At 45.0% G+C, this 11,560-nt stretch overlaps 1 protein-coding gene across 2 annotated transcripts; it reads right to left on the bottom strand.

Annotated features, from left to right (window-relative positions):
• Positions 1-418: 418 nt before the first annotated feature.
• On the bottom strand, positions 419-11,319 carry gata3 (GATA binding protein 3). Of its 2 annotated transcripts, none has more exons than XM_080491717.1 (6): positions 10,887-11,319; positions 10,360-10,753; positions 9,017-9,550; positions 6,660-6,805; positions 4,356-4,481; positions 419-1,958 (listed from the first exon to the last, which is right to left on the bottom strand). In XM_080491717.1, exons 2-6 carry the CDS (start codon positions 10,592-10,594, stop codon positions 1,668-1,670), a joined length of 1,332 nt encoding a protein of 443 aa, XP_080347843.1. In that variant the 5' UTR covers positions 10,595-10,753; positions 10,887-11,319; the 3' UTR covers positions 419-1,667. The 2 variants fall into 2 exon arrangements, with proteins under 2 accessions (XP_080347843.1, XP_080347844.1); XM_080491718.1 differs by lacking the exon at positions 10,887-11,319 and adding an exon at positions 6,545-6,591 and having other exon boundaries at positions 6,749-6,805.
• Positions 11,320-11,560: the final 241 nt, after the last annotated feature.

Below are 11,560 nucleotides of genomic sequence, written 5' to 3'. Positions count from 1 at the left end.
ATTTAGGTTCATTTTTTTTCACCTGTTGTCTCTTCCTGATCATAATATCTCTGAAATGTGATATTTCCCGTAACTGTTATGAACTTATATCAGTTAGTTTTAAAGAAATGAGGAACAGCTGGACTTTACCATGAGCTGGAAAAAGTGAAATATGTCATTTCAACATTTGTTTGTACCAATAAATGATATAAAAGTGTATATTGAAGTGTGAATATATAGGACTATCTTTTTGATTAGTTTGCTTGAATACCTTTTTTTACTAATTCAGGTGATTTTTATTAAAGTTTGCTATGTCTTTACGACATTGTCACTTTCTGTTGTGTGTGTGTGTGTGTGTGTGTGTGTGTGTGTGTGTGTGTGTGTGTGTGTGTGTGTGTGTGTGTGTCGGACAGAAAAGACGACCCCGGACCGCGGCTCTAACATGTCAACAGAGATTAAACTAGTTTATTATTTTCAAAGAGGGGGAAAAAAAAATTACGAAACAAAAAAGCAGTCATATTTTACACTAGTGATTATTATTAAATTTTTACAACCATTCAGTCTGCATAACATAAAGAAATAATTCTACATCTTTGTTTCTTTCGTATTTTTGGTACTCTGATTTATACATACAAATAACAAATACAGGAACTTTTTTTTTTTCACAATGCATATAATCTGTGGGCAGGAAGAAAGTCTTTTAGGTGATCGTGTGTGTGTGTGTGTGTGTGTGTGTGTGTGTGTGTGTGTGTGTGTGTGTGTGTGTGTGTGTGTGTGTGTACGTGCGCGCTTCAACACAAACCAATTGCCCGAGACCTATAGCACATTCAAAAAAAAAAAAAAAAAGAAAAGAAAAGAAAGAAAGTGGAGAGACACCTGCAGCTGGAGCCGCCGACTCTCCCCCAACTTAATGCAACGCAGTTCATGCAGGCGAAAAGCGAAGCCTGCCCCTTTTCTCTCAAAAGTCTCTCCCTCTCCTCGCCTCCATCCTCCCTCGTTCCTCTCCGGCGGCAAGTCTCTCCACCCGCTGCGACTCGTACCCTTCTCGTCGTTAGCTGCCCACGGGCATGTTTACATTTTTTTTTTTCCTCTTACTTAATTAAAAAGTCTTCATTAAATGTACTGTATTTCATACAATTTGTACAAATATATTCAACGTCAGTGTCTCCAGTAGGGGAAGAAGAAGTTGGGCGTTGGGGTGGGTGGGGGTGGGGCTCTTCCTGTTACACAGGCGAGGAGAGGGTTGGAGGTAGAGGGAGTGGGCGTCAAGTTCTGGTAATGTGGGGGGAAAAAATGGCTTTTTGTACACAAATGGAGCTCCGTGTTGAGTGGAGGTGGCGGAGGAGGTGGAGGTGGTTGATGAAAAGGTGGTGTCCCCCTCCGGGAGGTCAGCGCGCCACAGTCAAGTCTGCAAAGCATTCACATCGCAGAGGTACACTTTGATTTTTATAAAAATAAGATAGAACCGAAGGGGGAAGGAAGGAGCCTTAAAGCCTCTCGTGCCGTGAGACGGGGGAGGGGGTAGGGTGGGGTTGGTTGGGGTCGGGGTGGGGGGTAGGTCAGACCGAGGGGTCCGTTCGTCTTGTAGGATCTGGAAGCAGGTCAGCAGAGAAACAGGAGGGCGTGGCGGCGGAGGCGGCAGGTTGGTGGTGAATTTCAGTGGCGAGGTCGTTCAGGGTTCGGGGGTTCTAACCCATGGCCGTGACCATACTGGAGGGGTGGTGGGGGGCGAAGGGCAAGCTGGAGGAGGGGTGCATGGGTGTGGGGGTGCTCAGCATGTGGCCGGAGTGCGAGAACGGAGGGAAGGAGGACATGTGGCGGGACAGGGCGGCCGGGCTGAACGAGCTGCTCTTGTCCATCAGGCTCTTGGAGAAGTCGTCCATGCTGTCTTGGGACTTTTTGCTCTTCTTGGACTTGCTGGACATCTTCCTGTTCCTGGTCTGGATGCCTTCCTTCTTCATGGTCAGAGGTCGGTTGATCTGCTCTCGAAAGGAGACAAGGAAACAGGGGCCAGATTAGTATTTTGTTTATGTGAGATAGGCATCTTAAAAGCAAGAGGCTCCATCACAACAACATTAGGGCAACACAATAAAAAAAAAAAAAAAAAACCTTAAATGAGGGGTGTCACCGACTTTTAAAAATAAATCTTCAAGATGTGGCTCTCGGGGAGCTTTTCTGTGTTCTCAGGGGACGATTCTGGGGTTTTGGAGGGACGTAATGACATGTAATGGAGTCCCATTACGAGAGAAATCTGACTGTCCCATCCCGGAACAGAAAATTGTTTATATACACTCTTTTAGTGTGTGTGTGTGTGTGTGTGTGTGTGTGTGTGTGTGTGTGTGTGTGTGTGTGTGTGTGTGTGTGTGTGTGTGTGTGTGTGTGTGTGTGTGTGTGTTGGGTTTGGATTTAGCTGATTCCTTTAAGCTGGACTGTATCTGCGGCTGCGGCCATGCCAAAAAGAAAGCGGAGGAAAGGGAAAGTCGAGGGGAGGGGGGGGGGCGGAGGAGAAGGGTCTGGCAGCTAATGTGCAGCCGGTCGACCGCGGAGACTCATGGCCACGGCCACCGCCGGCATCGGCCAAGTCCTCCTCTCCACCCTCCTCCTCCTCCTCCTCAACCGTTTGGCCATCTCTTGGCCAGAAATGGCCCCAGCTGCCATCTTCCAACGTCGGTTTAGCCGGGAAGGAGAGCTGGATGATGGAATTCGGGCTGCAGGCGGGATTATGAGGGGAGGTGGATGAGGCCGACTGGCGTCCTGATCTTTCTCACTGCTTCTTGCCGGGGAAATGGGAACGGGGATTTTGTCCTCTCTCTCTCTCTCTCCGGAGCTGTCTGAGACATTGGAATTTTTTTTTTTTTTTTGCTGACTCTTTTAAAGAGAGTTGCCTCCATGATTAGCGGAGGTCCAGAGATCTGTGCCCTCCTTCCCCCCCCCCCCCCCCATGGTGCAGTTTCATTTTCTAAGCTGCGACTCCGTACTGGGTGACTTTCCCCGCCTGTGTCTCGGAGGCGAGCTACGCCCACCTTAAAGCCAGTCAGGCCTCGGCTCTTTGATGCTGAGATGACTGGGAGCCTCGGGCCCCCGGCCGCCGCCCGGCCGCCGCCGTCAGCACATCAAACAAAAAAACGAGCCCGACCAAAGTGTTTTGAGTCGGTGACCACCGCTAAACACGCCGCCTCGCACATCCTCTCTCTCCACAAACCACCTGAAACCTCAGAGGTGTCACACTTCCCTCACAGACAGACACCAGAAAACCCCCCGAAACACTGAAGAGCGTCGACACCACCGAGTGTCTTCGAGGCAACTTTTCCACCAGCGTCTTATCTGACCATGAGCTGCCAGGACAACAGGCACACCACCATCAGGTGTTCTGCTTAAGAAGCAACACACACGCCGGCCAACAGGGTCTCCGGCCGGAGTCTCCATGAAGAATGTGGAATTTGTTTCAAAGGGAGCAACAGAAGTCCGGATTTACCCAAAATAAACTAATTTCACAATTACAGCGAGGTCGGGGTCAGTTCAGACGCTGGTGAGTAAGTGGGAAATGTTATTCTGCTCTCCCTTTAACCTTGGTCTGAATCTGTCTCTGCACTGCATTAGCATCTGCCAAAAGTAACATGGGAAAATGATTTAACAGAGAGCCGCTCGCGTGACAAGCAGGATACTCTTCCCCTCGCACACAGGGACATTTTCAACCTTTATCTGTTGTCTGAGAGGACGAGAGGTGGGGGAGAAATTACCTACATGTGGCCTCAGAGCAGTTAGCCGGGTTATTATTATTATTAGTTTGCAGCTACAATGGCAGTTTGATTAAAAGTGACAGCTTTGTGCACAGGAGAGGAGAGAGAGGGGGAGATAAACGAGTCCCTGGGGTTTTCAGATTGAGGATGTGAAATGATGTGGTGAGGCACTAACCAACCCAAAACGAATCAGACGGATTGGTGGTCAGAGGGGGGACTCGGAGTCCCTGGTGCGCTGGGAACCAGAAGGACTGGAAATACGCAGAGTGTGTGCATGTGTGTGTGAAAGAGAGAGAGAGGAGGGGGGGGGGGGGGGGTGGCGGCCTGGAAATTAATCGAATTTTAATTAAGCCCCCCTTCTTCTTTAATATTCAAAAGCAAGGCGGCTGCGGGCTTAGTTCACTTAGGTCTTATACATTTCAGATTCGCACTTACTGCCAATAAATCATATTAATTCTACAGTATTTGTTATCACCATGGCCCGGAAAGTCTCTGCAGGGACGAGTCACATCAAATATGCAGAAAGAAAAAAGAGGGGAAAAGGTGGGCCCAGCAGGACGTGAGGACCGAGAGGAGCACTGATGCAATATATTCAAGCCTTGATGGAGAGATACTGCGGGGGGGTTTATTACTTACATTGTGCAGTTTATAGTACAGGCCGCAGGCGTTACACACCGGGTCCCCGTTGGCGTTTCTCCGCCACAGCGTCGTCGTTGTCGTTTGACAGTTGGCGCACGACGTCCCCGCCCGCCTGGCTGCGGACTGCCACGTGGAGTGGTCACAGAAAAGGGAAGAAAGAAAGACAGACACGTCACATGACCGTGTAGTGACCCAAACAACAGTAGATTTTTTTAAATATATTTTATTTTCAAAGCTTCCACCATTCATCCAGGGCCGCCTTTACGCAAAACGTGCGGATTTTGGCATGTAAATACCCCCCACCCCCTAAAAAAAAAAAAAAAAAGGTATGCCATATTTGCGGCCCTGCATGCATGCAGTTCTATCACACATTTGAATAAATGGAGTAAAAAAAGAAAAGAAATAATAATTAAAATAAAAAAAACGCGTTGCATTCGGTCACACACCCGCTTCGTTCACTCCTGTCGTGCGTAAAGCCATTAAAACACTTATAACGTAAACTTTCCTCCTACTGTATATGCATGCGTTATGTACACAGAGTGGATTTTTTTTATATATATATATTTTGTTTTTGTTGCATTAGTGCAAGCTGAAAATAGTTTAAAATAAGGGGAGGAATACTAAAAACAGAGCTGCTTTCACTCAAGGCTAAAAATAGCGTCATAGAGCGCATACCTCCCAGAGAATAAATATTTACAGAAGACATAAAAGCAGTGCCTTGAAATGGGAGAGCTATTAAATCTGATTAAATTTCCCCTTAAAGTGCGTGTTTGTGCCATGGTGCCTTGCTTTAAACGTCGTGACGCGAAACAATTGGAAAAGAAGGGGAAAAAAATGGAGGGTGGGGGGTGAATAGATTTGGTATCGATTAAAGCTGAAAGGAGCTTTGTAGTTTATAAGATTTTTTTTTCTTCTTAAGAATATGGATGCAAAATGTGATTACATGATGTGGTGAAATGAACCACATGGCAATAATTGCACGCCAGTTAAAAAGGGGGGTAAAAATAGAAGAAAGCTTGGTATTTTGGGGGGGCTCGTGCAGGTTGAGTCAAACTTGAGCCTGACGCACTCATGTCTCCACGTGGATTCTGAGCATGCCTGCCTTCACAGCCTCCAGTTTGCTGCAGTGGCTTGACATTGACGTTTTAATCTCTAAAAACAATCAATAGACAGGTGACCACAGAGGACACGCCGACGTAAAGGACTACATTATCTCACGGAGGGATTTCCAATTATACACGTGTGGTGGCCTACAAACACAGCTAGTGTGCGCTGTGAATCACCAATCAGGGAGCACATGTATACATGTATACATGTATAAATTACATATAGTTTTATTTTATTATAATTTTGCAGGATCGCCATGTTTGGAACTGTGGATTTAATTTTAACGCATGAATTTACGACTAATCCACATTTAACTATATTATTTTTTAAGGAATGTATTAACGTAGAAGGCTCAAGCCTTCCTATTAAATGTATTGTAGTTTCTTTATTGTGTTTTTTTTTAAGCAAAAAAAATCACAAGGACAAATATGGCGTGGCGATTACTCATACCTCGACTATCTTGGTGTATTTAAACAGGGATTATAACACTAAACAAATCTCAAGTCGTGACTGTGTTGCTGGACTAGCCCGGGCTCCTGCAGCCTTTCTGTTTTGACTGGGGAAGCGGGCTGTGTTGTTAAAAGCGACTTATCTGCGCTGCTCAGATATCCGGCAGCCCTTTCCTGAGGAGCCGGGCAAAGAGGAGGAGAAGAAGAAGTCCAGAGTAAAGCAGGGCAGGACTGGACAGCCAATGTTTGCCTTTTTCTTCTAAAAGCTAGAGGGGAACTCCTCTAATACTCATAAGAAGACATGCAGCTCTGATGGAAGGGGGTTTCCCTAAAATTGCTGCAGAAATAGCTCCATTAAAAGACACTTGCTCATATGTATTTTATTGTATTTTTTTTTTAAAAATAAAATAAAAGATGGAGCTCAGGGTGCATTAATGAATGCAAGGCTGCAGCCATTCCAACACTAGAAGCAGCTCTCTCTTTAATGGATGCAGCAAATTTAATGTGCATCAATGACAATTTTAGCAAATAAAAAAATTGCATGGGAAAAGAATATACTGTGCAGTTGTTGTTGCTTTTTTTTTTTTTTTTTTTTTTTTTTTTTTCTAGGTAGTATCTGAAAACAGAGACCTGCACTTGTCGAGTCAATTTCCTGCAGCTAATAGGCCTACTTCTTCCTGGATAGGGGAAAAACAGAGAGAGAGACGGAAATGTCATCAATAGAGAAAATGTGGTAAAGACGTACCAGCCGCCGTTTGGGTTTGATGAGAGGGCGGTTCTGCCCGTTCATCTTATGGTAGAGTCCGCAGGCGTTACACAGATAGTGACCCGTACCGTCCCGCCTCCACAGCGGAGTCGACGTGGCCCCGCAGTTCACGCACTCTCTACCTTCTGCGGAGGGCCAACACGCACACACACACACACACACACACACACACACACACACACACACACACACACACGCACGCACACACAGGACATGGAGACAGGTTCCAGGTCAGTGAGGCCTCCGAAATATCGAAAACAACTACATGTGTGCATGGGAACAAAAAAGGTTAGTGATGGCACAGCATGTGTTAGACAAGCAACAAAACGCACGAATAGCAATAATAATTTAAATATTAACAGCAGCAACAACAATAACAATAAAACATTGATATATTTATCACACATACATACATACATATTAAAAAAACATTGTCAGCAGTTTATAAGGTCCATGAGACAGAAATCATTACAAATTCTTCCTAAACATGATGCGTAAAAACGCGTAAAATCATTTTAAACTAAACAAACGTATTAAAAAATATATGTATACTAATCTATTATCTATTATAATCTATTTTAAAAAGGCCGCCAATAATAATAATAATAATAATAATAATAATAATAATAATAATAATAATAATAATAATAATAATAATAATAATAATAATAGGATCAAATGTGTGTGAGATTTTCTGTAAGAGGCCATGTCCTTTGTTCAGAATGGATCGAGGGAGCGTTCATGTTTGACTGACACTTCTCTAGTGACACCGACAGGTGAGACGCGCACTAACAGTTTGATTAGTGTGTATTTGGGGGGCGAGTTGGGGGGCTGAGGCTGAAACAAGGAGAGCTGCAGTCACACTCAGATTATTTGAAAGCGCAGACTCCTTGCGCGGGGCTTTTGTGCAACGCCGAGAGCTGTTTTTTTTTTTTTCTTCTTTTTTTTTTTTCTTGTTTGCATTTTCATACAGCCTCACTTCCCCTTTTTTTAAGCTGCAGAATAAAGCAACTCACACAGTTCTTCTCCACAAAAATAAAGAGACAGAGATGTGTCAGTGCGCGTCGTGCAGCGTTTTTTTTATAGATGTAACAGACGTACATCAGCACCTGAGCAGGATTGTGTTTTCGCTCCTTTTTTTTTTTTAAAGACGGTTTTTCTCTTTTTGGCACGAGGAGCTGAAATCAAACACAAAGCGCGTCGGATCCCATGCATCTGACTTAAGATCAAGCAGGCCTCTGCAATGCAGATTGTGTATCCTGCCGCACACACAGGCAGGGTGTGCTTTGGCTGCGTGCTGGAGAAGTTTGCACAAAGCACGCTGCACGGATTAAAAAGAAATATGAATAGTTCACAGATTGCGGGAATATCTTAAAATGCACATTATCGCACATGATCCTCGAATTAAAATCTTTATTTGCATTAATGAAACCAAGTGTATGACGCTGAATAATCCCGATGATATGCATCAACTAATCCACTGTTTTCGCTCCCATCAAAAAGACGCTTGATATTAATCTCATTACAGAAAAACTGGGATTTTTAACCTTTAAAATAATTACCCCACTCCTCATCTAAAATATCTGCCCTATGTGAGCTCGCTGCTGCCTCTCCCCTCCTCCCCGGGATGATGATTATGATGATGGTGGTTTGGTTTGGTGCGCTTTGCCACGGCGGCGCTTCAGCCGCTCTTTTCCCTGAATGAACGCGCAGCATCCGGAGCTCCACCGCTGGGTAAACAATGCAACTGTGGCGTGCACTGGTCTGACAGTAATGGGATTATCTTAAACATATAAACGGGGCGACACAGCCCAGAGAGCTGGCTTTCCTCTCTTTCACTCTCCCCCAACTGTCTGCTGGCGGGCAGGAGGAGGATGGGAAAATTAATGGAAGCTACACGTCGAGTTATTTCATTGAAAAATACCAATATATGTTTTTTGGTTGTTGTTTTTTTTTCATTCATTAGAGTTAGCCTGCTTTTGTAAAGACATATCAAATATAATTAATATAATTATTTCCACATTTATTTTTAAATAAACCACCACTTATTATTATTATTATTGTTGTTGGTGTTATTATTGTTATTATTATTATTATTATTATTATTATTATTATTATTATTATTATTATTATTATTATTATTATGTCTGTTTGTGTTCACCTGTGTGGCCTGAAGCTGCTTCATGTAACGCATGAATGCGGTAATTATGGGCCGTTTGTTTGCTTGTTTGTTTATCGTTTGTTTGTTTGAAGAATGTGAAATTAAACATCATGGAGGCTGCAAATCTGGGGAATAGTGTTAGATCAAAAGGGAATGTAATAAAGCGCACGCCTACCTGAACAGGACCTTGTTTTTGGTCTTGTTTTGGAACCATAACTAGAAGAGGACCCACCTATCAGGCTACTTGGTGGGAAGAGGCCTGGGCCGTATTCAGGGACATAGGGTGGGTATGTGGCGATGGGGTGGTGGGCAGAGGAAGACCCTGCTCCGATTGATGCCACGCTCCGGCTGTGAGCTGACTCCAGTTTCATAGTCTCGGCCAGGGACACCTGGTACTTTATGCACTCTTTATCCTCCTGCCGCCCGGAGCTGCTGGAGCCCGGGGTGGATATGCCCGGGTCCGGGGACACGTCTTTCGGGGGCGTCGGGGGAAACGTGAAGAGGTGCGGACTGGAGTGACCGGTGGACAGGGAGGAGGAGGAGGCCGAGGGGTAGACGGACAGGCTGGCCGGGGAGCCGTGGTGCAGGGGGTTCTTGGGGAAGGGGCTCAGGTTCCAGGGAGAAGTGCTGTGGTGCGGTGGGATTCCTTTGCTTCCCTCCAGCCAAGGCAGAGAGCCGTGCAGTAACGAGGGACGGCACACCTGGCTACCTGAGGCAGCACACAGAAACACAAGAAGATCACAACCTGACTTTCACATCAACCCCCTTCTTATTTCAACACTGGATTAAATTGGAAACACTTTTACGCACAGATACATACATCGTGGCTTTTTATTTCTTCAAATGTCCGTACGACAGCTAATCATTCATACTTCCATGCTGCGTAAAAAAACAATTCCTCCCTTTACGCGAGGTTTCGCGTGCAAGATTTTACTCTTGATGTTCCCATTTTAACATGCAACAAATATATATAACCTTAATTCAGAACAAAATTAAAAGTCTGCTCGGTGACTTCATATCTACGTTCATGAATTTCCACAAATGACTGCCCGTAACAAGCAGGAGAGTTAAATGTGCGTGCGCCCGGCTGCATTTCTGAGTAAAAATAATCCAGGTGTATCTACGACTTCGGCGCCAACACTTCTGTTTGCTGAAATCCGTAACCAAACATACGATTGATCTAGAAAGCAAATTGCGCACGGGCTATAGAAAAACTTCAGAGATTCTCGGACATACGAGTCAGCGTTGTGACGTCTCGACGGTGGAATTAAAATGAGAAAACCAAAAGACAAATAAACTGGGGTTAGTTCTACACATTTACTGCATCGTTTCTCAGCGTTTGAAGCTCTTAGAGTCATCTCAGGAGAAACGACGTGCAACCCGGTCTGGATCGCGGTTTCGATAATTCAAATAATTCCACACGCAGCTGCCGTAATGGAGCCTTTTACTCACAAACGTCTGCATGGAGATAATGTGCACATTATTAAATAAAAGGCCTAAACGGGCCCGTTTACTTACTGTGTGGAGGAGGAGGGTACCTCTGGACGGCTCGGACAGAGTTTCCATAGTATGGAGAGACGTGGTTCCCCTGTCCATCGATATTAAAGAGTACATCCACATCTTCAGCGAGGGGATACTGCGAAGGGTCCATGTATGAGTGGCCGAGGCCCGGGTGATGTGAGCCGGGATGCTGCTCGTTCAACACCGCGGGATGATGGCTCATCCATCGGGGCTGATCAGCACTTACTTCCATTGCTGGCCTTTTTTTTTAAGTTGTCTCTTTAGTAAATGTTCATGTACGCCGAAGCAAAGCGGCACAAGTAAAAAGGTGAGAAACAGTCTGTCCCAAATCCCGGAGTTTTTTCTTCTTCTTTTAGTTAAATCCACAGGTTCCGCGCTCGTTTCTGATCACCTGGAACAGAAAGAAGAAATTATTCTCTCATTTTCAACAGATGTGTTTACACTCAGCGCGGCTTTGAACAGACTACTGGCTCACGCTTTGTTGGATTTACGCAAAACTGAAGACATATAAACACGAAACATACCCCCACATTACAAAATGCAACAAAGGTGTTGTCATATAAATACGTCCAAAATGGAATCCGGTTTCCACGCAGAGTTCCTGAACTTCTTCCTCTTAGAAAGAAAAAAAATGTCAGCGATTCAGCCCGGCTCAACAAGTAGTGGAGGCTCGTAGGGGCGCGGGGCTTGTTTGCAGTGGATGGCTTCACTGCACACTGACCAGCACCAGCAAGTTAAACTCACTGATCAAATCTGTGTTTGTGCGCAGTTGTAGAGCCTCTCCATTAACTCCGCTCCTCTCTCTCTCCTCCCCTCTCGGTCTGTGCGCCTTTTGCTCGCTCACCCTTGCTCTACCTCTCTCTTGCTCTCTTTCTCTCTCCAGTCCTTTTTTTTTTTTTTTTTTTTTTTTTACAGTGAAGGCATTCTTTCAGGATGGCGCCAGGCAGCTCAATGCTCGCAGACAGCTGTGGCGCGACGCAACTTAAGGAGGGTCTGTCAGTGTCATCAGTTAAGGGGAGGGGCTTGCCCTAATTGAATATAACGTGGGTCAGGAGAGATGCAAGAGCTGCAAGATTTTTTCAATGACCTTGCCAAATAAATTCAAAAACATATCAATAAAATATGAATTTGTTATTCTTTCATTTCCCTATGAAACTTAACCGTTTAATTGCGCATGAAAAACAGTATTATCCAAAGT

The sequence above is a fragment of the Lipophrys pholis genome (genome assembly GCF_963383615.2).
Source record: "Lipophrys pholis genome assembly, chromosome: 22".
NCBI lineage: Eukaryota > Metazoa > Chordata > Actinopteri > Blenniiformes > Blenniidae > Lipophrys > Lipophrys pholis.
Note: the sequence above shows the minus strand (reverse complement) of the source record. Positions and strands in the feature narration are given on the sequence as shown.